Source organism: Engystomops pustulosus, unplaced genomic scaffold (assembly GCF_040894005.1).
Source record: "Engystomops pustulosus unplaced genomic scaffold, aEngPut4.maternal MAT_SCAFFOLD_117, whole genome shotgun sequence".
In the NCBI taxonomy this organism is placed as follows: domain Eukaryota; kingdom Metazoa; phylum Chordata; class Amphibia; order Anura; family Leptodactylidae; genus Engystomops; species Engystomops pustulosus.
In genome coordinates, this window is record NW_027284998.1 from 135,115 (window position 1) to 158,694 (window position 23,580).

Here is a 23,580-nt window from a genome sequence, read left to right on the forward strand (position 1 = left end):
AAATAAAATGTCGGCTTCAACACGGCCGAGAAAATCAAAGGCCGCAAATCTAGCCGCATCAGACTTAATGCTGGCGACATTAATGGACGCCAGCGTCAACGGAGTGGGTGCCGCCATCATGAGTGATTGAGTTGGACGGCTTTCTTTTTACCCATCTTACCACCACCCTCGGGAAATGAACACCCCCTTTTTAGACATATTGTGGTGTCCATCTCCCGCACCTCTGATGCTTCAGGGGCAGATCCAGGACCTGCCCCCTCATCCTCGTCTCCAGACTCTGGGCCAGTCTCCCCTCCTGAGGACCCTGACTCCCCAGGGGGAGACTCGGCACCCCCTGCAGGCTCCGCCACCTCTGGCCCTTCACCCTCAGCCCCTCCATCGGCAGGAGAGGCTCCATCCAGGGCCAGGAACCGATTTGAAAGTTCGACCAGCGGGGGGTCGGTTGCACCTTCCTTGGGTATCTTAGTCAGGGAGGGAGAAGATCTTACACCTCCCTTCTTTTTACCCTTTTTCTTCTTTTTGGCGCCACGCTTACGCTTTTCCTCTAGCCACACCCTATTATCCTCATCCATACTCCCATAATGGGAGGAGTCTGAGGACGTGGCACCTTCCTCTCTCTCGATCCTCCTGACCTCCTCATCCAGTACATCATCCCCTGGGGCCTCAGCGACAGGTGAGGTCTCCAGGAGAGCGCCAGAGGTTGTCCCAGCAGCCCGAGACTCCCCCCGCTCTCTCTCCTGTTGACGCTTCTCTAGACGCCTTAGCTGGGCAGGCGTCTTTTTCCTGTCTTTCTTCCTTGGCCCCTCCATTCCTCCGCCTCTGCTAGTCCCCTCCCCAGCAGATTCAGCCTCATGGCTTTCACCCGCTGAGGCTGAGCCTGCATTAGCGAAGGAAAGAGGACAACGACTGTACGGGTGACCGAGATCACCACACAGGTTACACCTAATCTGCCCTGTACAGGATGCAGCGAGATGGCCGACACCCCCACACAACGCACACTTCTGCACGGTGCAGTTTGCGCTGAAATGTGTGGGGTCACCGCACCTGTGACACAGCCTAGGCTGCCCCCGGTAGAAGATCAGGATCCGATCCCTCCCCAGGAAGGCTGATGAAGGGATGTGGGCGACTGAGTTACCTGAACGCCTCAACTTCACCATGAAGGTCCAGGCCCCTGACCAGATACCATACTCATCACGATTTTTCTCAGGTACTCCCAGTACCTCTCCATAACGATTTATCCAGGTCATGATGTCAAAGCAAGATAGTGATTCGTTACGGGTAAGAACGGTCACTTTCTTGACCTCGCTCTGGCGGGACACTGCTTGCACAGCAAAGTCCCGCCACTCGGGCTCGTTGTATCTCAGCTCATAGTTGGACCAGAAGAGCTCAAGCCCCTCCGGCCGAACAAAGCTGATATCAAACTCAGATGTACCATAGGGATGGATCAAGGCAAAGATGTCAGCCGCCTTGAAGTCCATCTTCAGCAGCAGCTCAACTACTCGTGCCCGAGGGGGACACACATCACTGCCACGCCACCGAAGACGGACCACATTCCTACGGTTAGCACCCGGCCCGGTTGTCGGGAGTGACCATGATGTCTCCCTGCCTCTTTGCTCTCGGAAGGCAGACAGGCCGTGCCTCTCTATCCAAAATGACAAATCAACCTCCTGCCCCGCTACATTGATCGTCCTTTCTCCCTTCTGTAAGGCCTGCAGGAGGCGCCGTTGCAAAAAGCCGTCCCCAGAGCCCAGAGACGAGGATGATGGAACCCCACTTCCCCCAGCAGCGACACTGGCATAGCTCTTAATAGGGGTCGCCACTGGGGGAGCAACCGGACCAACCCCTGCACCTACCTCATTAACACTACCCACCTCAGCCGCGCCACCCACACCACCAGTCACTCCATCACTCACTCCCATAACTGGTAACGGTTCTCCACCACTCACACCATTCACATTATCCACCACAACATTACTGACTCCACTCACACTGGCTGGACCAGCACCAACATCAGGGGACATGACCACCTCCGCATCTTCGGGCACAAGGGACGGGGGTCCCCTCGCAGAGCATCGCCCAAAGGGGACCACAACTCTTGTGCCCTCCGCATCATCGGTAGCAGATGTTATTTTACTTTTTCTGTTGCTTGGTAACATTCGCCGCTGTTCTTTAGCCGGTGTGAGGCGCCGCTGATCTCCAGTCTCCACAGAATGTGCATTATCCCCAACACCGACACAAAATAATACTTTTTGTTTGGGAGGTTCGGAGCCCTCAGCCTCAGCGACCCCTCCACACTGCCCCCGCCTCTCAACTGAGTGATCAGCAGCGACAGCATGAAGAGGCGCGGAGGCACCGGAAGCTGCCACCAGTGCCGGGCTATCCCCCCCTCCCACTGGGGGACGCACCACAGCACTGGATTTTGATGTTATCGCCACATCCGAGCCGCCCTGAATGTCCGGCCTTGCGGCCGATGCCTCCCCTGCTCCCCCACTGTTACCACAAACAGAGACGGAGCCCATCGCCACACCAGATGTCACACCTGTAATCTCCCTGCACCTTTGCACCGGGTCCACAGCAGAACTCGGGGGGGTTTGGGTAGCAGGGCTTGCACAGTGAGCTGACCCTGCGCTTTGCCCGGGGGGGTGTACAGGGAGGGGGGTAAAGATGAATCTCACCTCTTCTTGCTGCTTTGGCCTGGTCTTCTTACTCTTCCTCCGGCTGCTCCCCCCAGCGGCTTCCTCTGGGAGCTCATCACCAAAGGAAAAGTTCTCCATGCGCACTGGGGACTCGAGCAGCCGGATCTCAGCCATGAGCGCCCCTCCCTGGCTGCCGGTGTCACTGTCCTCCCCCGAGCGAGGTGTTACTGCTGGCTGTCCTGCAGGGGGCCCACTGCACGAGGCCTGCTGATCTTCCTGCAGGCCGCCAGGTGGGAACTGCTGCTCGTTATCATCATCATCATCCTCCTCCTCCACCTGGCTCACAGGCTGCAACCCCTTCAGCCTTTGCTCTCTGGTATCAGCCATTTGAGCAAATCTATCGTCATTAACAAGTTTTTCTTTGAACGGACCGCTATTATCTAATATGAAAGTTTTTCTTTTATCAAGCTTAGCAATCTCTGCCTTCAGGTGGTTAATTTCTCCATTAATTTCTATTTTGCGCTTCTTTTGCGCCGTGTTCGCCCTGGCGCGGGCACAACGCAGCTCCTCCCGGAGCCTCCTGATGGTCTTAGTCGCCTCTTCGTACTCACAGAGGTGGCTCTGGACCCGGGAGGCATAGGTGGACAAAGACTCCCGGGGCCCCTGCACCGCCCAGCCTCCCCCCGCATGGTCAGCCTTACCTCTGTGAGCACTCCGCTTCATGGCTCCAGCCCCGGAAGGACCGCTCTCACCCGCACCATCATGGACGTCCGGCTTCTGGGTTTGCCTCTTTGCACTGGACCCAGGGGGAGCAGGAGCAGTATTACTACGACTCCTGGTGGAACGTCTCACCCCTGAGTCCTCCATAGCGCCGGCCGGTTCCTGGCTACCCCTGCCCCCCGCCGGCCTGGCCCGGGAAGCAGGAGCCTGGGGCTTGCCGCTCTGGCTCATGCCTGGAAACCCACCCCCTCCCTGGGAAGGGAGAGAGCAGGCCCCAGGTGGAGGTGGATTATTCCTGGAGCTCAGAGCAGCAGCAGCACACAGCCTCTCACAGCAACAGACAGAGCTTAACGATGTAACGAGCTCCAGGGATGCACTCACTATCTGCTGCTGGTGCAGTCACTGTGTACATACATGACATTACTTATCCTGTACTGATCCTGAGTTACATCCTGTATTATACTCCAGAGCTGCACTCACTATTCTGCTGCTGGTGCAGTCACTGTGTACATACATGACATTACTTATCCTGTACTGATCCTGAGTTACATCCTGTATTATACCCCAGAGCTGCACTCACTATTCTGCTGCTGGTGCAGTCACTGTGTACATACATGACATTACTTATCCTGTACTGATCCTGAGTTACATCCTGTATTATACTCCAGAGCTGCACTCACTATTCTGCTGCTGGTGCAGTCACTGTGTACATACATGACATTACTTATCCTGTACTGATCCTGAGTTACATCCTGTATTATACCCCAGAGCAGCACTCACTATTCTACTGCTGGTGCAGTCACTGTGTACATACATGACATTACTTATCCTGTACTGATCCTGAGTTACATCCTGTATTATACCCCAGAGCTGCACTCACTATTCTGTTGCTGGTGCAGTCACTGTGTACATACATGACATTACTTATCCTGTACTGATCCTGAGTTACATCCTGTATTATACCCCAGAGCTGCACTCACTATTCTGCTGCTGGTGCAGTCACTGTGTACATACATGACATTACTTATCCTGTACTGATCCTGAGTTACATCCTGTATTATACCCCAGAGCTGCACTCACTATTCTGCTGCTGGTGCAGTCACTGTGTACATACATGACATTACTTATCCTGTACTGATTCTGAGTTACATCCTGTATTATACCCCAGAGCTGCACTCACTATTCTGCTGCTGGTGCAGTCACTGTGTACATACATGACATTTACTTATCCTGTACTGATCCTGAGTTACATCCTGTATTATACCCCAGAGCTGCACTCACTATGATTCAGGCTGCCGATGGAAATTGTAAGGAACATTACAGATTAGTTGAGCTTCTGTAATTCAAGAGGAGTTAAAGAAAGTTCCTAGAAAGACTTGTAAGGAAAAGTCATGTGCAGACACTGAACAAGTAGGGCCTGCATTAAGATTTCAGCTCTGAGGTAGTGAGTGCAGCAGCATGTAATCTTGTTTTTTTCTATGCACTGATCTGTTCCTGTCCTTGTCCCTGCAGGCACATAAGATGGCCTGGCCCTTCCAGGAGGCCGTGGACCCAGAAGACGCTCCGGACTATTATGCGGTGATCAAGGAACCAATGGGTTAGTCAGAGCACAAGTCAGGAGCGGCACCGGTGACCACGGGGTGGCCATATTTATGATGTCGCTCATGCAGGGCTAATCCTGTGAATAGTGAAGGAGGGGGCGGCCGGTCACAGTCCAGCAGTTCACATCTTAGTGGGGGAGGCACAATGCTCCTGAGCTGCAGCTTAATTAGTGTTTGCACAGTCGGCCTCGTTAAGGGCTTCATTAACCTCCGGAGCTGCAGGTCCTCTATGGTTGGACGTCGCTGCAGTCACTGACCCCTGAGAATCATTTCTCTAGCTTTCTCGTTTATGAAGCTTGTCAGCCCTTCCACACCTCTGCTTGCTGTCAGTGAGCATCTTAGGGTTTGTTACAGTTGTGTGTGCTCTCTGTTCCCCCGCAGACCTGGCCACCATGGAGGACCGGCTCCGCAGCAGATACTACAAGAAGCTGACCGAGTTTGTAGCCGACATGACCAAAATATTTGACAACTGTCGCTATTACAACCCCAGCGAGTCCTCCTTCTGCCAGTGCGCCGAGGTCCTCGAGTCCTTCTTTGTGCAGAAGCTGAAAGCTTTCAAGGCCAGCAGGTAAGTGGCCAGCGGACACCTACATGTAAGGAGTATGAGCCCGTGATGACTGAACACACTGTCCTCCCAGCAGGCTCTGGCATCATGTGATGTTCAGGGTCTCTGGTGTGTAACTCGTTTTGTGTACGCAGGTCCCACAACAACAAGCTGCAGTCGGCTTCTTAGACCCGGAGGCCGCGGATTCTGGCTCAGCGCAGACACAGGACTCGCAAGATTTGGGATTAATTTGTCCAAAGGACAAAAGCGACAGAGGATTGGGGGAGGGGCGATGCTACGGCGGAGGAGGAGGGGCTAGAGTGGCGCTCGCCCCGTGCATCATGTCGCATGTTCTTCAATGAAGAAGCCGCTTTACCGTTCAGAGACTTTTTCACGTATTTATTTATTGTTCAGAGACGTTTTTTTATTCCCGCTCATTTGTCAACTAATTATTTTTTCTTACGAAAATGAGAAAAAGTTTCTAAAACTTAAAAAAAAAAAAAAAAAGTAAAGCCAGCAGCCGCGGTGCCGCCCCGGCCGGCCGCGGTCTGGACCCGACGCATTTTGTCCTGTGTTTTAACACAAATTTGTGTCATTTAGAAAACATGGGGAAAAAAATTATTAGAAAATCCGAAAAGTCGTTTCTTTCTATGAAAGGAGAGGCTGGCGAGACGCAGGGGGCGGGGCCATCACCAATATGGCCGCCGCACGCACTGGTGACTGTTTGGGGGCTCGGGCCCTCCCCGCTCCCCGGCTCAGCTGCAACATTCAGTTTTGAGGTTCTTCTTTGTAAATGTTAAAATTTTCAATTTTTTTTGTAAAAAAAAAATTAAATTATGGATGTAAATGACAATAAATGGGGGCGTCATGTCTCCCCCGACCATCCCCCGCCTCGTGTCACTGCTGGGGGTGGATGATGGGAGGAGATGCTGTATGTAGATGAGGGGGAGGAGTGAAGAGGTCAGCGGGGTCAGATATTTCTGGTTGTGTGTTAATTACTGGGTCTAGTTTGGAGTCAAAAATTGTAATGTCTTGTGTTCTATGTAAATGAGAGGGAGGAGACTGGGGCTCCCCTGCTGGACACTCATGGCACCGCACTGGGGCTCCCCTGCTGGACACTCATGGCACCGCACTGGGGCTCCCCTGCTGGACACTCATGGCACCGCACTGGGGCTCCCCTGCTGGACACTCGTGGCACCGCACTGGGGCTCCCCTGCTGGACACTCGTGGCACCGCACTGGGGCTCCCCTGCTGGACACTCGTGGCACCGCACTGGGGCTCCCCTGCTGGACACTCATGGCACCGCACTGGGGCTCCCCTGCTGGACACTCGTGGCACCGCACTGGGGCTCCCCTGCTGGACACTCGTGGCACCGCACTGGGGCTCCCCTGCTGGACACTCGTGGCACCGCACTGGGGCTCCCCTGCTGGACACTCGTGGCACCGCACTGGGGCCCCCCTGCTGGAAACTCGTGGCACCGCACTGGGGCTCCCCTGCTGGACACTCGTGGCACCGCACTGGGGCTCCCCTGCTGGACACTCGTGGCACCGCACTGGGGCTCCCCTGCTGGACACTCGTGGCACCGCACTGGGGCTCCCCTGCTGGACACTCGTGGCACCGCACTGGGGCTCCCCTGCTGGACACTCGTGGCACCGCACTGGGGGCCCCCTGCTGGACACTCGTGGCACCGCACTGGGGCCCCCCTGCTGGACACTCGTGGCACCGCACTGGGGCCCCCCTGCTGGACACTCGTGGCACCGCACTGGGGCCCCCCTGCTGGACACTCGTGGCACCGCACTGGGGCCCCCCTGCTGGACACTCGTGGCACCGCACTGGGGCCCCCCTGCTGGACACTCGTGGCACCGCACTGGGGCTCCCCTGCTGGACACTCGTGGCACCGCACTGGGGCTCCCCTGCTGGACACTCATGGCACCGCACTGGGGCTCCCCTTCTGGACACTCGTGGGGCTTCCTTGCTTGGACACTCATGGCACCGCACTGGGGCCCCCCTGCTGGACCCTCATGGCACCGCACTGGGGCCCCCCTGCTGGACCCTCATGGCACCGCTCTGGGGCTCCCCTGCTGGACCCTCATGGCACCGCTCTGGGGCTCCCCTGCTGGACCCTCATGGCACCGCTCTGGGGCTCCCCTGCTGGACCCTCATGGCACCGCTCTGGGGCTCCCCTGCTGGACCCTCATGGCACCGCACTGGGGCCCCCCTGCTGGACCCTCATGGCACCGCACTAGGGCTCCCCTGCTGGACCCTCATGGCACCGCACTGGGGCCCCCCTGCTGGACCCTCATGGCACCGCACTGGGGCCCCCCTGTTGGACCCTCATGGCACCGCACTGGGGCCCCCCTGCTGGACACTCGTGGCACCGCGCTGGGGCCCCCCTGCTGGACCCTCATGGCACCGCACTGGGGCCCCCCTGCTGGACACTCCTGGCACCGCACTGGGGCTCCCCTGCTGGGCAGTTAAGGCACCACATTGGGACTCCCCTGCCAGGCAGTGTTGGCACCGCATGGGGGCTTTAGTCACTGATTTGGCAGTTTCTGGGGGTCTCACTGCAGTAACGGGGGCCTCCTGCAGATGTCAGATATCACTCCTGATGTATCATAGAGATCAACTTTTAATGAGGGGACACGCCCACAGGTGGCCATATTGTACCGTATGTCCGTGTGATTTCCCTGATTCTGGACTATCTACACCTGGAGTGCGCGGCCGCCAGAACCTTGCGATCTTTCTTCCGGGTAAATCTTCTGATGAAGCTCCGGCCACTTGTCACCAGTCCATCCCCCGCCCGTAGCCGCCCGCCGACAGCCCCCAGGAGGGACAGCGGCAGCTCCATCCTCTTCTGGTAGATCTGCCCCATAATAATGTACCGGCCACCTGGAGGGGGAGAGGATAGTGAGGGGAGCTGTGTATCTAATCCTGTGTGATACAGTCTGCTGAGCTGTGTATCTAATCCCATTCTGTGTGATAGTCTGCTGAGCTGTGTATCTAATCATGTGTGACACTGCCTGCTGAGCTGTGTATCTAATCCTGTGTTATACTGTCTGCTGAGCTGTGTATCTAATCCTGTGTGATACAGTCTGCTGAGCTGTGTATCTAATCCTGTGTGATACTGTGCTGAGCTGTGTATCTAATCATGTGTGATACTGCCTGCTGAGCTGTGTATCTAATCCTGTGTGACACTGCCTGCTGAGCTGTGTATCTAATCCTGTGTTATACTGTCTGCTGAGCTGTGTATCTAATCCTGTGTGATACTGTCTGCTGAGCCGTGTATCTAATCCTGTGTGATACAGTCTGCTGAGCTGTGTATCTAATCCTGTGTGATACTGTGCTGAGCTGTGTATCTAATCATGTGTGATACTGCCTGCTGAGCTGTGTATCTAATCCTGTGTGACACTGCCTGCTGAGCTGTGTATCTAATCCTGTGTTATACTGTCTGCTGAGCTGTGTATCTAATCCTGTGTGATACTGTCTGCTGAGCCGTGTATCTAATCATGTGTGACACTGCCTGCTGAGCCGTGTATCTAATCATGTGTGACACTGCCTGCTGAGCTGTGTATCTAATTGTGTGTGATACTGCCTGCTGAGCTGTGTATCTAATCCTGTGTGACAGTGACTGCTGAGCTGTGTATCTAATCCTGTGTGATACTGTCTGCTGAACTGTGTATCTAATCCTGTGTGACACTGACTGCTGAGCTGTGTATCTAATCCTGTGTGATACTGCCTGCTGAGCTGTGTATCTAATCCTGTGTTATACTGTCTGCTGAGCTGTGTATCTAATCCTGTGTGACACTGCCTGCTGAGCTGTGTATCTAATCCTGTGTGATACATCCTGGCAGTGAGTCCTCACCCATCTTGAGGTGCAGGCAGGGCTTGGGGCAGGTGGGGTTGCCCACGGCCAGGATGGTGACCCTGAAGAAGACGCCGTCGGGTGTGATGTAGAGTCGGTTCATCTTGTAGAAGCCTCCGCTGTTCACCAGGACGGTCAGGATCTGGACGCCTCTGGCCACGGTGTCCACGTCATGGATGATTCCATTCACGGCTGGCGGGGAGAGCACAGGATTATGGGAGTCTGTACAGTACATTACTGCAGAGCACCTATCTGGGGGGTTCCTAAGATGCAGGGGGGACCAGGCCGGGGGCAGCCATGTGCCCGCTCCTGTGATACTCACCAAAGTCGCTGGAGCAATAGGCCTCGCGCTCATCCCGCTCCTTGTGACACTCCAGACAACTGCGCTCTCTGCTGTCCCCTTCTAGATAGGAGACACAAGGAGGAGGATGCAGCTTCTCACTCATACATGAAAGATGTTACATATGGACTTCACCATATAACAGCAGGGTGACGCACCCCAGAGTAACCCGTGCCCAGGGGAAGCACCCTGTCATGGGTGCAAGCTTATAGAAGTTATCGCAAGGAGACACAGCTGGAACAACCCTTGTATTCATCCTACCCCCCCTCCCTTCTGTACCCAGGGACAGTCTCCTCTCAGCACTCTCACACTGCTCCCCCTCCCTTCTGTACCTAGGGACAGTCTCCTCTCAGCACTCTCACACTGCTCCCCCTCCCTTCTGTATCCAGGGACAGTCTCCTCTCAGCACTCACACTGGTCCTCCTCCCTTCTGTATCCAGGGACAGTCTCCTCTCAGCACTCTCACACTGCTCCCCCTCCCTACTGTATGCAGGGACAGTCTCCTCTCAGCACTCTCACACTGCTCCCCCTCCCTTCTATATCCAGGGACAGTCTCCTCTCAGCACTCTCACACTGCTCCTCCTCCCTTCTGTATCCAGGGACAGTCTCCTCTCAGCACTCTCACACTGCTCCTCCTCCCTTCTGTATCCAGGGACAGTCTCCTCTCAGCACTCTCACACTGCTACCCCTCCCTTCTGTATCCAGGGACAGTCTCCTCTCAGCACTCTCACACTGCTCCTCCTCCCTTCTGTATCCAGGGACAGTCTCCTCTCAGCACTCTCACACTGCTACCCCTCCCTTCTGTATCCAGGGACAGTCTCCTCTCAGCACTCTCACACTGCTCCTCCTCTCTTCTGTATCCAGGGACAGTCTCCTCTCAGCACTCTCACACTGCTCCCCCTCCCTACTGTATGCAGGGACAGTCTCCTCTCAGCACTCTCACACTGCTCCTCCTCCCTTCTGTATCCAGGGACAGTCTCCTCTCAGCACTCTCACACTGCTCCCCCTCCCTACTGTATGCAGGGACAGTCTCCTCTCAGCACTCTCACACTGCTCCTCCTCCCTTCTATACCCAGGGACAGTCTCCTCTCAGCACTCTCACACTGCTCCTCCTCCCTTCTGTATCCAGGGACAGTCTCCTCTCAGCACTCACACTGCTCCTCCTCCCTTCTGTATCCAGGGACAGTCTCCTCTCAGCACTCTCACACTGCTCCTCCTCTCTTCTATATCCAGGGACAGTCTCCTCTCAGCACTCTCACACTGCTCCTCTCCCTTCTGTATCCAGGGACAGTCTCCTCTCAGCACTCACACACTACTCCTCCTCCCTTCTGTATCCAGGGACAGTCTCCTCTCAGCACTCACACTGCTCCTCCTCCCTTCTGTATCCAGGGACAGTCTCCTCTCAGCACTCTCACACTGCTCCTCTCCCTTCTGTATCCAGGGACAGTCTCCTCTCAGCACTCACACTGATCCTCCTCCCTTCTGTATCCAGGGACAGTCTCCTCTCAGCACTCTCACACTGCTCCTCCTCCCTTCTGTATCCAGGGACAGTCTCCTCTCAGCACTCTCACACTGCTCCTCCTCCCTTCTGTATCCAGGGACAGTCTCCTCTCAGCACTCACACTGCTCCTCCTCCCTTCTGTATCCAGGGACAGTCTCCTCTCAGCACTCTCACACTGCTCCTCTCCATTCTGTACCCAAGACAGTCTCCTCTCAGCACTCTCACACTGCTCCTCCTCCCTTCTGTATCCAGGGACAGTCTCCTCTCAGCACTCTCACACTGCTCCTCCTCTCTTCTGTATCCAGGGACAGTCTCCTCTCAGCACTCTCACACAGCTTCTCCTTCCTTCTGTACCCAGGGACAGTCTCCTCTCAGCACTCTCACACTGCTCCTCTCTTCTATATCCAGGGACAGTCTCCTCTCGGCACTCTCACACAGCTTCTCCTTCCTTCTGTATCCACGGACAGTCTTCTCTCAGCACTCTCACACTGCTCCTCCTCCCTTCTGTATCCAGGGACCGTCTCCTCTCAGCACTCTCACACTGCTCCTCCTCCCTTCTGTATTCAGGGACAGTCTCCTCTCAGCACTCTCACACTGCTCCTCCTCCCTTCTGTATCCAGGGACCGTCTCCTCTCAGCACTCTCACACTGCTCCTCCTCCCTTCTGTATCCAGGGACAGTCTCCTCTCAGCACTCTCACACTGCTCCTCCTCCCTTCTGTATCCAGGGACCGTCTCCTCTCAGCACTCTCACACTGCTCCTCCTCCCTTCTGTATCCAGGGACAGTCTCCTCTCAGCACTCTCACACTGCTCCCCCTCCCTACTGTAAGCAGGGACAGTCTCCTCTCAGCACTCTCACACTGCTCCTCCCCTCTTCTGTAACCAGGGACAGCCTCCTCTCAGCACCCTCACACTACTTCTCTCCCTTCTGTAACCAGGGACAGCCTCCTCTCAGCACTCTCATACTGCTCATCTCCCTTCTGTATTAAGGGACAGTCTCCTCTCAGCACTCTCACACTGCTCCCCCTCCCTTCTGTATCCAGGGACCGTCTCCTCTCAGCACTCTCACACTGCTCCTCCTCCCTTCTGTATTAAGGGACAGTCTCCTCTCAGCACTCTCACACTGCTCCTCCTCCCTTCTGTATTCAGGGACAGTCTCCTCTCAGCACTCTCATACTGCTCCTCCTTCCTTCTGTATCCAGGGACAGTCTCCTCTCAGCACTCTCACACTGCTCCCCCTTCCTTCTGTATCCAGGGACAGTCTCCTCTCAGCACTCACACTGCTCCTCTCCCTTCTGTATTCAGGGGCAGTCTCCTCTCAGCACTCTCACACTGCTCCCCCTCCCTTCTGTACCCGGGGACAGTCTCCTCTCAGCACTCTCATGCTGCTCCTTCCTTCTGTATCCAGGGACAGTCTCCTCTCAGCACTCTCACACTGCTCCTCTCCCTTCTGTATCCAGGGACAGTCTCCTCTGAGCACTCTCACACTGCTCCTCCTCCCTACTGTATCCAGGGACAGTCTCCTCTCAGCACTCTCACACTGCTCCTCCTCCCTTCTGTATCCAGGGGCAGTCTCCTCTCGGCACTCTCACACAGCTCCTCCTCTCTTCTATATCCAGGGACAGTCTCCTCTCAGCACTCTCACACTGCTCCTCCTCCCTTCTGTATCCAGGGACAGTCTCCTCTCAGCACTCTCACACTGCTCCTCCTCCCTTCTGTATTCAGGGGCAGTCTCCTCTCAGCACTCTCACACTGCTCCCCCTCCCTTCTGTACCCGGGGACAGTCTCCTCTCAGCACTCTCATGCTGCTCCTTCCTTCTGTATCCAGGGACAGTCTCCTCTCAGCACTCTCACACTGCTCCTCTCCCTTCTGTATCCAGGGACAGTCTCCTCTGAGCACTCTCACACTGCTCCTCCTCCCTACTGTATCCAGGGACAGTCTCCTCTCAGCACTCTCACACTGCTCCTCCTCCCTTCTGTATCCAGGGACAGTCTCCTCTCAGCACTCTCACACTGCTCCTCCTCCCTTCTGTATCCAGGGACAGTCTCCTCTCGGCACTCTCACACAGCTCCTCCTCTCTTCTATATCCAGGGACAGTCTCCTCTCAGCACTCTCACACTGCTCCTCCTCCCTTCTGTATTCAGGGGCAGTCTCCTCTCAGCACTCTCACACTGCTCCCCCTCCCTTCTGTACCCGGGGACAGTCTCCTCTCAGCACTCTCATGCTGCTCCTTCCTTCTGTATCCAGGGACAGTCTCCTCTCAGCACTCTCACACTGCTCCTCTCCCTTCTGTATCCAGGGACAGTCTCCTCTGAGCACTCTCACACTGCTCCTCCTCCCTACTGTATCCAGGGACAGTCTCCTCTCAGCACTCTCACACTGCTCCTCCTCCCTTCTGTATCCAGGGACAGTCTCCTCTCAGCACTCTCACACTGCTCCTCCTCCCTTCTGTACCCGGGGACAGTCTCCTCTCAGCACTCTCATGCTGCTACTTCCTTCTGTATCCAGGGAGAGTCTCCTCTCAGCACTCTCACACTGCTCCTCTCCCTTCTGTATCCAGGGACAGTCTCCTCTGAGCACTCTCACACTGCTCCTCCTCCCTACTGTATCCAGGGACAGTCTCCTCTCAGCACTCTCACACTGCTCCTCCTCCCTTCTGTATCCAGGGACAGTCTCCTCTCAGCACTCTCACACTGCTCCTCCTCCCTTCTGTACCCGGGGACAGTCTCCTCTCAGCACTCTCATGCTGCTACTTCCTTCTGTATCCAGGGAGAGTCTCCTCTCAGCACTCTCACACTGCTCCTCCCCTCTTCTGTAACCAGGGACAGTCACCTCTCAGCACTCTCACACTGCTCCTCCCCTCTTCTGTAACCAGGGACAGCCTCCTCTCAGCACTCTCACACTGCTCCTCCTCCCTACTGTATCCAGGGACAGTCTCCTCTCAGCACTCTCACACTGCTCCTCCCCTCTTCTGTAACCAGGGACAGTCTCCTCTCAGCACTCTCACACTGCTCCTCCCCTCTTCTGTAACCAGGGACAGCCTCCTCTGAGCACTCTCACACTGCTCCCCCTCCCTTCTGTATCCAGGGACAGTCTCCTCTCAGCACTCTCACACTGCTCCCCCTCCCTTCTGTAGCCGGGGGCCAGCCTCCTCTCAGCACTCTCACACTGCTCCCCCTCCCTTCTGTAAGCAGGGACAGTCTCCTCTCAGCACTCTCACACTGCTCCTCCCCTCTTCTGTAACCAGGGACAGCCTCCTCTGAGCACTCTCACACTGCTCCCCCTCCCTTCTGTATCCAGGGACAGTCTCCTCTCAGCACTCTCACACTGCTCCCCCTCCCTACTGTAAGCAGGGACAGTCTCCTCTCAGCACTCTCACACTGCTCCTCCCCTCTTCTGTAACCAGGGACAGCCTCCTCTCAGCACCCTCACACTACTTCTCTCCCTTCTGTAACCAGGGACAGCCTCCTCTCAGCACCCTCACACTACTTCTCTCCCTTCTGTAACCAGGGACAGCCTCCTCTCAGCACCCTCACACTACTTCTCTCCCTTCTGTAACCAGGGACAGCCTCCTCTCAGCACCCTCACACTACTTCTCTCCCTTCTGTAACCAGGGACAGTCTCCTCTCAGCACTCTCACACTGCTCCCCCTCCCTACTGTAAGCAGGGACAGTCTCCTCTCAGCACTCTCACACTGCTCCTCCCCTCTTCTGTAACCAGGGACAGCCTCCTCTCAGCACCCTCACACTACTTCTCTCCCTTCTGTAACCAGGGACAGCCTCCTCTCAGCACCCTCACACTGCTCCCCCTCCCTTCTGTATCCAGGGACAGTCTCCTCTCAGCACTCTCACACTGCTCCTCCCCTCTTCTGTAACCAGGGACAGTCTCCTCTCAGCACTCTCACACTGCTCCTCCTCCCTTCTGTACCCAGGGACAGCCTCCTCTCAGCAGTCTCACACTGCTCCTCCTCCCTTCTGTATCCAGGGACAGTCTCCTCTCAGCACCCTCACACTGCTCCCCCTCCCTTCTGTATCCAGGGACAGTCTCCTCTCAGCACTCTCACACTGCTCCTCCCCTCTTCTGTAACCAGGGACAGTCTCCTCTCAGCACTCTCACACTGCTCCTCCTCCCTTCTGTACCCAGGGACAGCCTCCTCTCAGCAGTCTCACACTGCTCCCCCTCCCTTCTGTAGCCGGGGATAGCATCCTCTCACACTTTCCTCTCAGTCTCCTCTCAGCATGAGCAGTGAATGTTCACAGCAAGCAGGCGGAGCAAAAGGAGGAAGGTTGGAACAGCACTGTGTAAAAACCGGGTGCAATCTTCTCAGCGGGTCTGACGTGACTCGCTTAACACAGTCAAAAAAGAATAGGTAGAAGCAGCACTCCAATGTGTAGTGAAAACAAAAGAATTTAATCCACCATTGATGCGACGTTTCGCCTGATCATTACAGGCATTTTCATGCTTGAAAATGCCTGTAATGATCAGGCGAAACGTCGCATCAATGGTGGATTAAATTCTTTTGTTTTCACTACACATTGGAGTGCTGCTTCTACCTATTCTTTTTTGACTGTTCACAGCAAGCAGATATAGTGAGTTTCTTGTCTCATTATACCAGGGGTCCTAGAGTGGCTCACCCTTAGGACCCCCCACCCCCTGGTCTAGGCCATACCTTTCCTTAGGACACTGATCTGCTGGAGGAGACTTGTCGGATCCCGGTTGCTGATGAGGGTGGTTCTGCTGGAGTTCTGGGACGCTCCTACGGCTTTTGGACCCATCTTCCTGGGTCGGTTACTCTCATTATTTGGAACCCCTTTGGAGCTTCTATGTGGAGATGTGAGGGCAGGGTCGGGCTGGTTCTGGTCCTGGCCCACCTTCCTGGAGCTTCCATGCTGGTTTGCTGCGGGTCGCCCGCTGTGGTCATTGGCTGGGAGGCTGTTGCTGTGGGGGGCATCTGCCTTCCTGAGTCCTGTGTTATTATCCAGGCTCGTCTTAGTCTTGGTCTTGAGGGTCTTCCTCCCATCTGCGGGACGGGGTGGGGGGAGGTGCAGCCGGCCCAGTGGATGTACCGGAAAGTGGTCCTCTGTCTCTATAGCGGGGCTCTGGGGTGAACTGTCCAAAGCATCTGTGGAGGAGGAAACACACTGATCAAGATCGCTTCATTTATACTCCAGTCACATCCAGAGCTGCATGTAAAATCTATGTGTACTCCAGGCACATCCAGAGCTGCATTCAAAATCTGTGTGTACTCCAGTCACATCCAGAGCTGCATTCAAAATCTATGTGTACTCCAGTCACATCCAGAGCTGCATGTAAAATCTGTGTGTACTCCAGTCACATCCAGAGCTGCATGTAAAATCTGTGTACTCCAGTCACATCCAGAGCTGCATGTAAAATCTATGTGTACTCCAGTCACATCCAGAGCTGCATGCAGAATCTATGTGTACTCCAGTCACATCCAGAGCTGCATGCAGAATCTATGTGTACTCCAGTCACATCCAGAGCTGCATGCAGAATCTATGTGTACTCCAGCCACATCCAGAGATGCATGCAAAATCTATGTGTACTCCAGTCACATCCAGAGCTGCATGCAAAATCTATGTGTACTCCAGTCACATCCAGAGCTGCATGCAAAATCTATGTGTACTCCAGTCACATCCAGAGCTGCATGCAAAATCTATGTGTACTCCAGTCACATCCAGAGCTGCATGTAAAATCTATGTATACTCCAGGCACATCCAGAGCTGCATGTAAAATCTATGTGTACTCCAGTCACATCCAGAGCTGCATGCAAAATCTATGTGTACTCCAGTCACATCCAGAGCTGCATGCAAAATCTGTGTGTATTCCAGTCACATCCAGAGCTGCATGCAAAATCTATGTGTACTCCAGTCACATCCAGAGCTGCATGCAAAATCTATGTGTACTCCAGTCACATCCAGAGCTGCATGCAAAATCTATTTGTACTCCAGTCACATCCAGAGCTGCATGCAAAATCTGTGTGTATTCCAGGCACATCCAGAGCTGCATGCAGAATCTATGTGTACTCCAGTCACATCCAGAGCTGCATGCAAAATCTATGTGTACTCCAGTCACATCCAGAGCTGCATGCAAAATCTGTGTGCACTCCAGTCAAATCCAGAGCTGCATGTAAAATCTATGTGTACTCCAGTCACATCCAAAGCTGCATGTAAAATCTATGTGTACTCCAGTCACATCCAGAGCTGCATGTAAAATCTATGTATACTCCAGTCACATCCAGAGCAGCATTCAAAATCTGTGTACTGTGTCTGGACAGGTGAGAGTTAAGATGCTAGTGCTCTCTGTTACCAGGCAGTTGTGTGCAGGAATCTCCCGTGGCCCCTGGAGACAGAACTCACATACAGTGGGTGAGAAAGGAGGTGAGAGACCACGTCGCCCGCTATAAATCATCGCCCGAACATTTACTGACACACAGCAGAGAAATACCTCAACACAGCCTGCAGAGCATCGCACCTCCAGCCCAGCACTGACATACAGTGCAGATGATTACACCCCAACCTATCCATAGACCTGCAGAGCATTGCACCTCCTGCCCAGCACTGACATACAGTGCAGATGATTACACCCCAACCTATCCATAGACATGCAGAGCATTGCACCTCCAGCCCAGCACTGACATACAGTGCAGATGATTACACCCCAACCTATCCATAGACCTGCAGAGCATTGCACTTCCACCCCAGCACTGACATACAGTGCAGATGATTACACCCCAACCTATCCATAGACCTGCAGAGCATTGCACCTCCACCCCAGCACTGACATACAGTGCAGATGATTACACCCCAACCTATCCATAGACCTGCAGAGCATTGCACCTCCAGCCCAGCACTGACATACAGTGCAGATGATTACACCCCAACCTATCCATAGACCTGCAGAACATTGCACCTCCTGCCCAGCACTGACATACAGTGCAGATGATTACACCCCAACCTATCCATAGACCTGCAGAACATTGCACCTCCTGCCCAGCACTGACATACAGTGCAGATGATTACACCCCAACCTATCCATAGACCTGCAGAGCATTGCACCTCCACCCCAGCACTGACATACAGTGCAGATGATTACACCCCAACCTATCCATAGACCTGCAGAGCATTGCACCTCCAGCCCAGCACTGACATACAGTGCAGATGATTACACCCCAACCTATCCATAGACCTGCAGAACATTGCACCTCCTGCCCAGCACTGACATACAGTGCAGATGATTACACCCCAACCTATCCATAGACCTGCAGAACATTGCACCTCCTGCCCAGCACTGACATACAGTGTAAATCTATAGGGAAACTCATCTATAGGGTGGTGTTATCTATAGGATGATGTTATCTCCTACATAAAACATCACTTTATAGATGTGGTCATCCTATAGATGTAATCTTCTACAGATAACATCACCCTATATATATTACCCTATACATAACATCACCCTATATATATTACCTTATACATAACATCACCCTATAGATATTACCCTATACATAACATCACCCTATATATATTACCCTATACATAACATCACCCTATAGATATTACCCTATACATAACATCACCCTATAGATATTACCCTATACATAACATCACCCTATATAGATATTACCCTATACATAACATCACCCTATAGATATTACCCTATACATAACATCACCCTATATAGATATTACCCTATACATAACATCACCCTATATATATATTACCCTATACATAACATCACCCTATATATCAGTGGTGGTGAACCTATGGCACGGGTGTTCACCAGAATCTAACAGCAGTTCCACACAAGTCAGCATTTACTAATCTCAGTGCTATTTTAACCCTTTAATCATAGTGCGGATTTGCCCCCCTGTATCCGTGTCCTCAGGAGGCTGTTCTGTTAGGAGAACAGTTCAACAAATAAATAAATGACTGCTTATGTGGGCACTGTGTGATAAAGGTTCGCCATCACTGCTATATATGATATTACCCTATAGATAACATCACCCTATATATGATATTACCCTATAGATAACATCACCCTATAGATGATACCCCCCTATAGATAAGATCTCCTGTAGATGTGATCCCCCTATAGAGGAGATCCCCTATAGATGACATTCCCCCCATAGATGAGATGCCCTGTAGATGTGATCCCCCTATAGATGTGATCCCCCCATAGATGAGATCCCCCCATAGATGTGATCCCCCCATAGATGAGATCCCCCCATAGATGAGATCCCCCCATAGATGTGATCCCCCATAGATGTGATCCCCCCATAGATGTGATCCCCCCATAGATGTGATACCCCTATAGATGAGATGCCCCTATAGATGTGATCCCCCCATAGATGAGATCCCCCCATAGATGAGATCCCCCCATAGATGAGATCCCCCCATAGATGTGATCCCCCCATAGATGAGATCCCCCTATAGATAAGATCTCCTGTAGATAGCATCACCCTATAGATGAGATCCCCCATAGATGTGATCCCCCCATGGATGAGATCCCCCTATAGATAACATCACCCTATAGATAACATCACCCTATAGATGAGATCCCCCATAGCTCTGGGGGTTACCTCTGTGTGCCTGGCTGGCGGTGATGATGATGATGAGGAGGATGTGTGGGGCCCCGGATAACATTGTAGTGGAGATGTTCTGCAGAGCGGTGCCTCCTGTGCCTCCTCTCTCCTCCGCCAGCCTCCTGCTAATGAGGGGCGTCCGCGGGGGGAGGAGGGTCCTGTAATGACCCACAACACCCCCACCCGGGGACATTTACATGTTAATGGGATCCGCTCCCGGGAGAATTCCTGACAATCCGGCACTTTATTATCCAGAATCTCATAATCCAGAACCCGACACTCCGGCTCCTGATAGTAAAGTGGGGAAGAAATTGGGGTGTAACCAGTGGGGCAGGAACACGTGACCAGGGGTGTCAGCATATCCTGAGCCATGTATATATATATATATAGGTGAGGGGTTAATGGTCCAGTATTGTGGCAGGTGAGGGGTTAATGGTCCAGTATTGTGGCCGGGGAGGGGTTAATGCCCGATGTGGTGGCAGGTGAGGAGTTAATATCCGGTCTAGTGGCGGGTGAGGGGTTAATGTCCGGTATGACGGCGGGTGAGGGGTTAATGTCCGGTGCAGTGGCGGGTAAGGGGTTAATGTCCGGTGCAGTGGCGGGTGAGGGGTTAATGTTCCGGTATGACAGCGGGTGAGGGGTTAATGTTCCGGTATGACAGCGGGTGAGGGGTTAATGTTCCGGTATGACAGCGGGTGAGGGGTTAATGTTCCGGTATGACGGCGGGTGATGGGTTAATGTCCGGTGCAGTGGCGGGTGAGGGGTTAATGTCCGGTATGACGGCGGGTGAGGGGTTAATGTTCCGGTATGACAGCGGGTGAGGGGTTAATGTTCCGGTATGACGGCGGCTGAGGGGTTAATGTTCCGGTATGACGGCGGGTGAGGGGTTAATGTTCCGGTATGACGGCGGGTGATGGGTTAATGTTCCGGTATGACGGCGGGTGAGGGGTTAATGTTCCGGTATGACGGCGGGTGAGGGGTTAATGTCCGGTGCAGTGGCGGGTGAGGGGTTAATGTTCCGGTATGACAGCGGGTGAGGGGTTAATGTTCCGGTATGACAGCGGGTGAGGGGTTAATGTTCCGGTATGACAGCGGGTGAGGGGTTAATGTTCCGGTATGACGGCGGGTGATGGGTTAATGTCCGGTGCAGTGGCGGGTGAGGGGTTAATGTCCGGTATGACGGCGGGTGAGGGGTTAATGTTCCGGTATGACAGCGGGTGAGGGGTTAATGTTCCGGTATGACGGCGGCTGAGGGGTTAATGTTCCGGTATGACGGCGGGTGAGGGGTTAATGTTCCGGTATGACGGCGGGTGATGGGTTAATGTCTGGTGCAGTGGCGGGTGAGGGGTTAATGTTCGGTATGACGGCGGGTGAGGGGTTAATGTTCCGGTATTACGGCGGGTGAGGGGTTAATGTTCCGGTATGACGGCGAGTGAGGGGGTTAATGTCGGGTGTGGTGGCAGGTGAGGGGTTAATGTCCGGTGCAGTGGCGCGTGAGGGGTTAATGTCGGGTGCGGTGGCAGGTGAGGGGTTAATGTCCGGTATGACGGCGGGTGAGGGGTTAATGTTCCGGTATGACGGCAGGTGAGGGGTTAATGTTCCGGTATGACGGCAGGTGAGGGGTTAATGTTCTTGTATGACGGCGGGTGAGGGGTTAATGTTCCGGTATGACGGCGGGTGAGGGGTTAATGTTCTTGTATGACGGCGGGTGAGGTGTTAATGTTCCGGTATGACGGCGGGTGAGGGGTTAATGTTCCGGTATGACGGCGGGTGAGGGGTTAATGTTCTTGTATGACGGCGGGTGAGGGGTTAATGTTCCGGTATGACGGCGGGTGAGGGGTTAATGTTCCGGTATGACGGCGGGTGAGGGGTTAATGCCCGGTATTACGGCGGGTGAGGGGTTAATGTTCCGGTATTACGGCGGGTGAGGGGTTAATGTTCCGGTATGACGGCGGGTGAGGGGTTAATGTCGGGTGTGGTGGCAGGTGAGGGGTTAATGTCCGGTGCAGTGGCGGGTGAGGGGTTAATGTTCTTGTATGACGGCGGGTGAGGGGTTAATGTTCCGGTATGACGGCGGCTGAGGGGTTAATGTCCCGGTATGACGGCGGGTGAGGGGTTAATGTTCCGGTATGACGGCGGGTGAGGGGTTAATGTTCCGGTATGACGGCGGGTGAGGGGTTAATGTTCCGGTATGACGGCGGGTGAGGGGTTAATGTTCCGGTATGACGGCGGGTGAGGGGTTAATGTTCCGGTATGACGGCGGGTGAGGGGTTAATGTTCCGGTATTTCGGCGGGGGTGAGGGGTTAATGTTCCGGTATGACGGCGGCTGAGGGGTTAATGTTCCGGTATGACGGCGGGTGAGGGGTTAATGTTCCGGTATGACGGCGGGTGAGGGGTTAATGTCCGGTATGACGGCGGGTGAGGGGTTAATGTTCCGGTATGACGGCGGGTGAGGGGTTAATGTTCCGGTATGACGGCGGGTGAGGGGTTAATGTTCCGGTATGACAGCGGGTGAGGGGTTAATGTTCCGGTATGACAGCGGGTGAGGGGTTAATGTCCGGTATGACGGCGGGTGAGGGGTTAATGTTCCGGTATGACGGCGGGTGAGGGGTTAATGTTCTGGTATGACGGCGGGTGAGGGGTTAATGTTCCGGTATGACGGCGGGTGAGGGGTTAATGTTCCGGTATGACGGCGGGTGAGGGGTTAATGTTCCGGTATGACGGCGGGTGAGGGGTTAATGTTCCGGTATGGCGGCGGGTGAGGGGTTACTGCTGCGCTGAGGTGCTCCGCCTCTTCCCGCCAGTGCTCTGTGGTAAAATGAGTCCCGGCGCTGCATCGGGGCGCGGAGGGGTCCGGGGGTTCAGGCTCTGATCTCCGAGCTCTGGGGGCGGATCCCTCCGCCTGGTGAATTTTTTTCACTTTTATCCCGTGATTCAAAACGTGATTGAGGCGCGACCCAGATGGGACTCGAACCCACAATCCCCAGCTCCGGAGGCTGATGCCTTATCCATTAGGCCACTGGGTCACCGCACGTCAGCCAGCCTCACACACGTGCCTTACGTCTGACGACAGCCACTGGAGGCTCCGCCCCTCAGCTCTCCTCAGCCAATCAGCGCCGCGGATCGCCGGCGGAGGATGGAAGCTGTGGGTCTCCATGATGTCTACAGTCTGCACCTCAGAGATCCTCTACCTCAGGTCACAGACAGCGGAGATCTCGCGAGAATATGCCCGCGCCTCAGAGATCAGGTCACACAACACAGCGGAGATCTCGCGAGAATGTGCCTGCGCCTCCGAGACGAGCTCCACAGACAGCGGAGATCTCGCGAGAACTGCGTGTCTGCGCCTTGGGGAGGAGAGAACCGCACCTGATCGCACGGTGTGAACACTACTATTATTATATTATTACAACTACTGTACATTTCCTGCGTAATGAGACCCCCTCAGGTTCAAGTACCTCAGGGGTTGTAAAAAACTGCGAAAAATAAGACATTGAAAAAAATAAAAATTTAAATAAAAATCATCCTAAATTTGTCAGATATCGCCAGGCCCCGGAATGTCCGACATATTAAAATCTATGACGGATTATTCCAGGTGGGAAGTTGCGGCCGGATTCTGAAGTGACACTTTTTTTGCCATTTTCCAACACATAAAAAATAATAAAAAGTGATGAAAAGGTCAAACAGTCCCCGAAGTGTCATCAACAGGGGAGGAGGTCACCGCCCGGTGCCAGAAAACACAAAGACTTTTTTTTTTTCAAAATATTAAAATT

General features: G+C 54.2%; 2 protein-coding genes and 1 non-coding gene across 7 annotated transcripts in view; 1 reads left to right on the forward strand and 2 right to left on the reverse strand.

Annotated features, from left to right (window-relative positions):
* The window catches only part of BPTF (bromodomain PHD finger transcription factor), a 56,741-nt gene extending 50,355 nt beyond the window's left edge, over positions 1-6,386 (forward strand). The window contains exons 29-31 of the mRNA XM_072131671.1: positions 4,869-4,953; positions 5,339-5,525; positions 5,657-6,386. Coding sequence (XP_071987772.1) covers positions 4,869-4,953; positions 5,339-5,525; positions 5,657-5,690 — 306 coding nt within the window. The 3' untranslated portion in view covers positions 5,691-6,386. The remainder of the gene's footprint in view (positions 1-4,868; positions 4,954-5,338; positions 5,526-5,656) is intronic.
* A 1,726-nt stretch (positions 6,387-8,112) lies between these two features.
* CUNH17orf58 (chromosome unknown C17orf58 homolog) lies at positions 8,113-22,851 on the reverse strand. 5 transcript variants are annotated; one of them, XM_072131659.1, is made up of 6 exons: positions 22,581-22,645; positions 19,807-20,097; positions 15,874-16,326; positions 9,686-9,766; positions 9,364-9,555; positions 8,113-8,390 (listed from the first exon to the last, which is right to left on the reverse strand). In XM_072131659.1, the coding sequence occupies exons 2-6, from the start codon at positions 20,000-20,002 to the stop codon at positions 8,200-8,202; spliced, it is 1,113 nt and encodes a 370-aa protein (XP_071987760.1). In that variant the 5' UTR covers positions 20,003-20,097; positions 22,581-22,645; the 3' UTR covers positions 8,113-8,199. The 5 variants fall into 5 exon arrangements, with proteins under 5 accessions (XP_071987760.1, XP_071987763.1, XP_071987762.1 ...); XM_072131662.1 differs by having other exon boundaries at positions 20,007-20,097; positions 22,581-22,639; XM_072131661.1 differs by lacking the exons at positions 19,807-20,097; positions 22,581-22,645 and adding an exon at positions 22,789-22,851.
* On the reverse strand, positions 22,764-22,836 carry TRNAR-CCG (transfer RNA arginine (anticodon CCG)). The gene has a single exon. It is a non-coding gene; the product is annotated as a tRNA-Arg (tRNA).
* Positions 22,852-23,580: the final 729 nt, after the last annotated feature.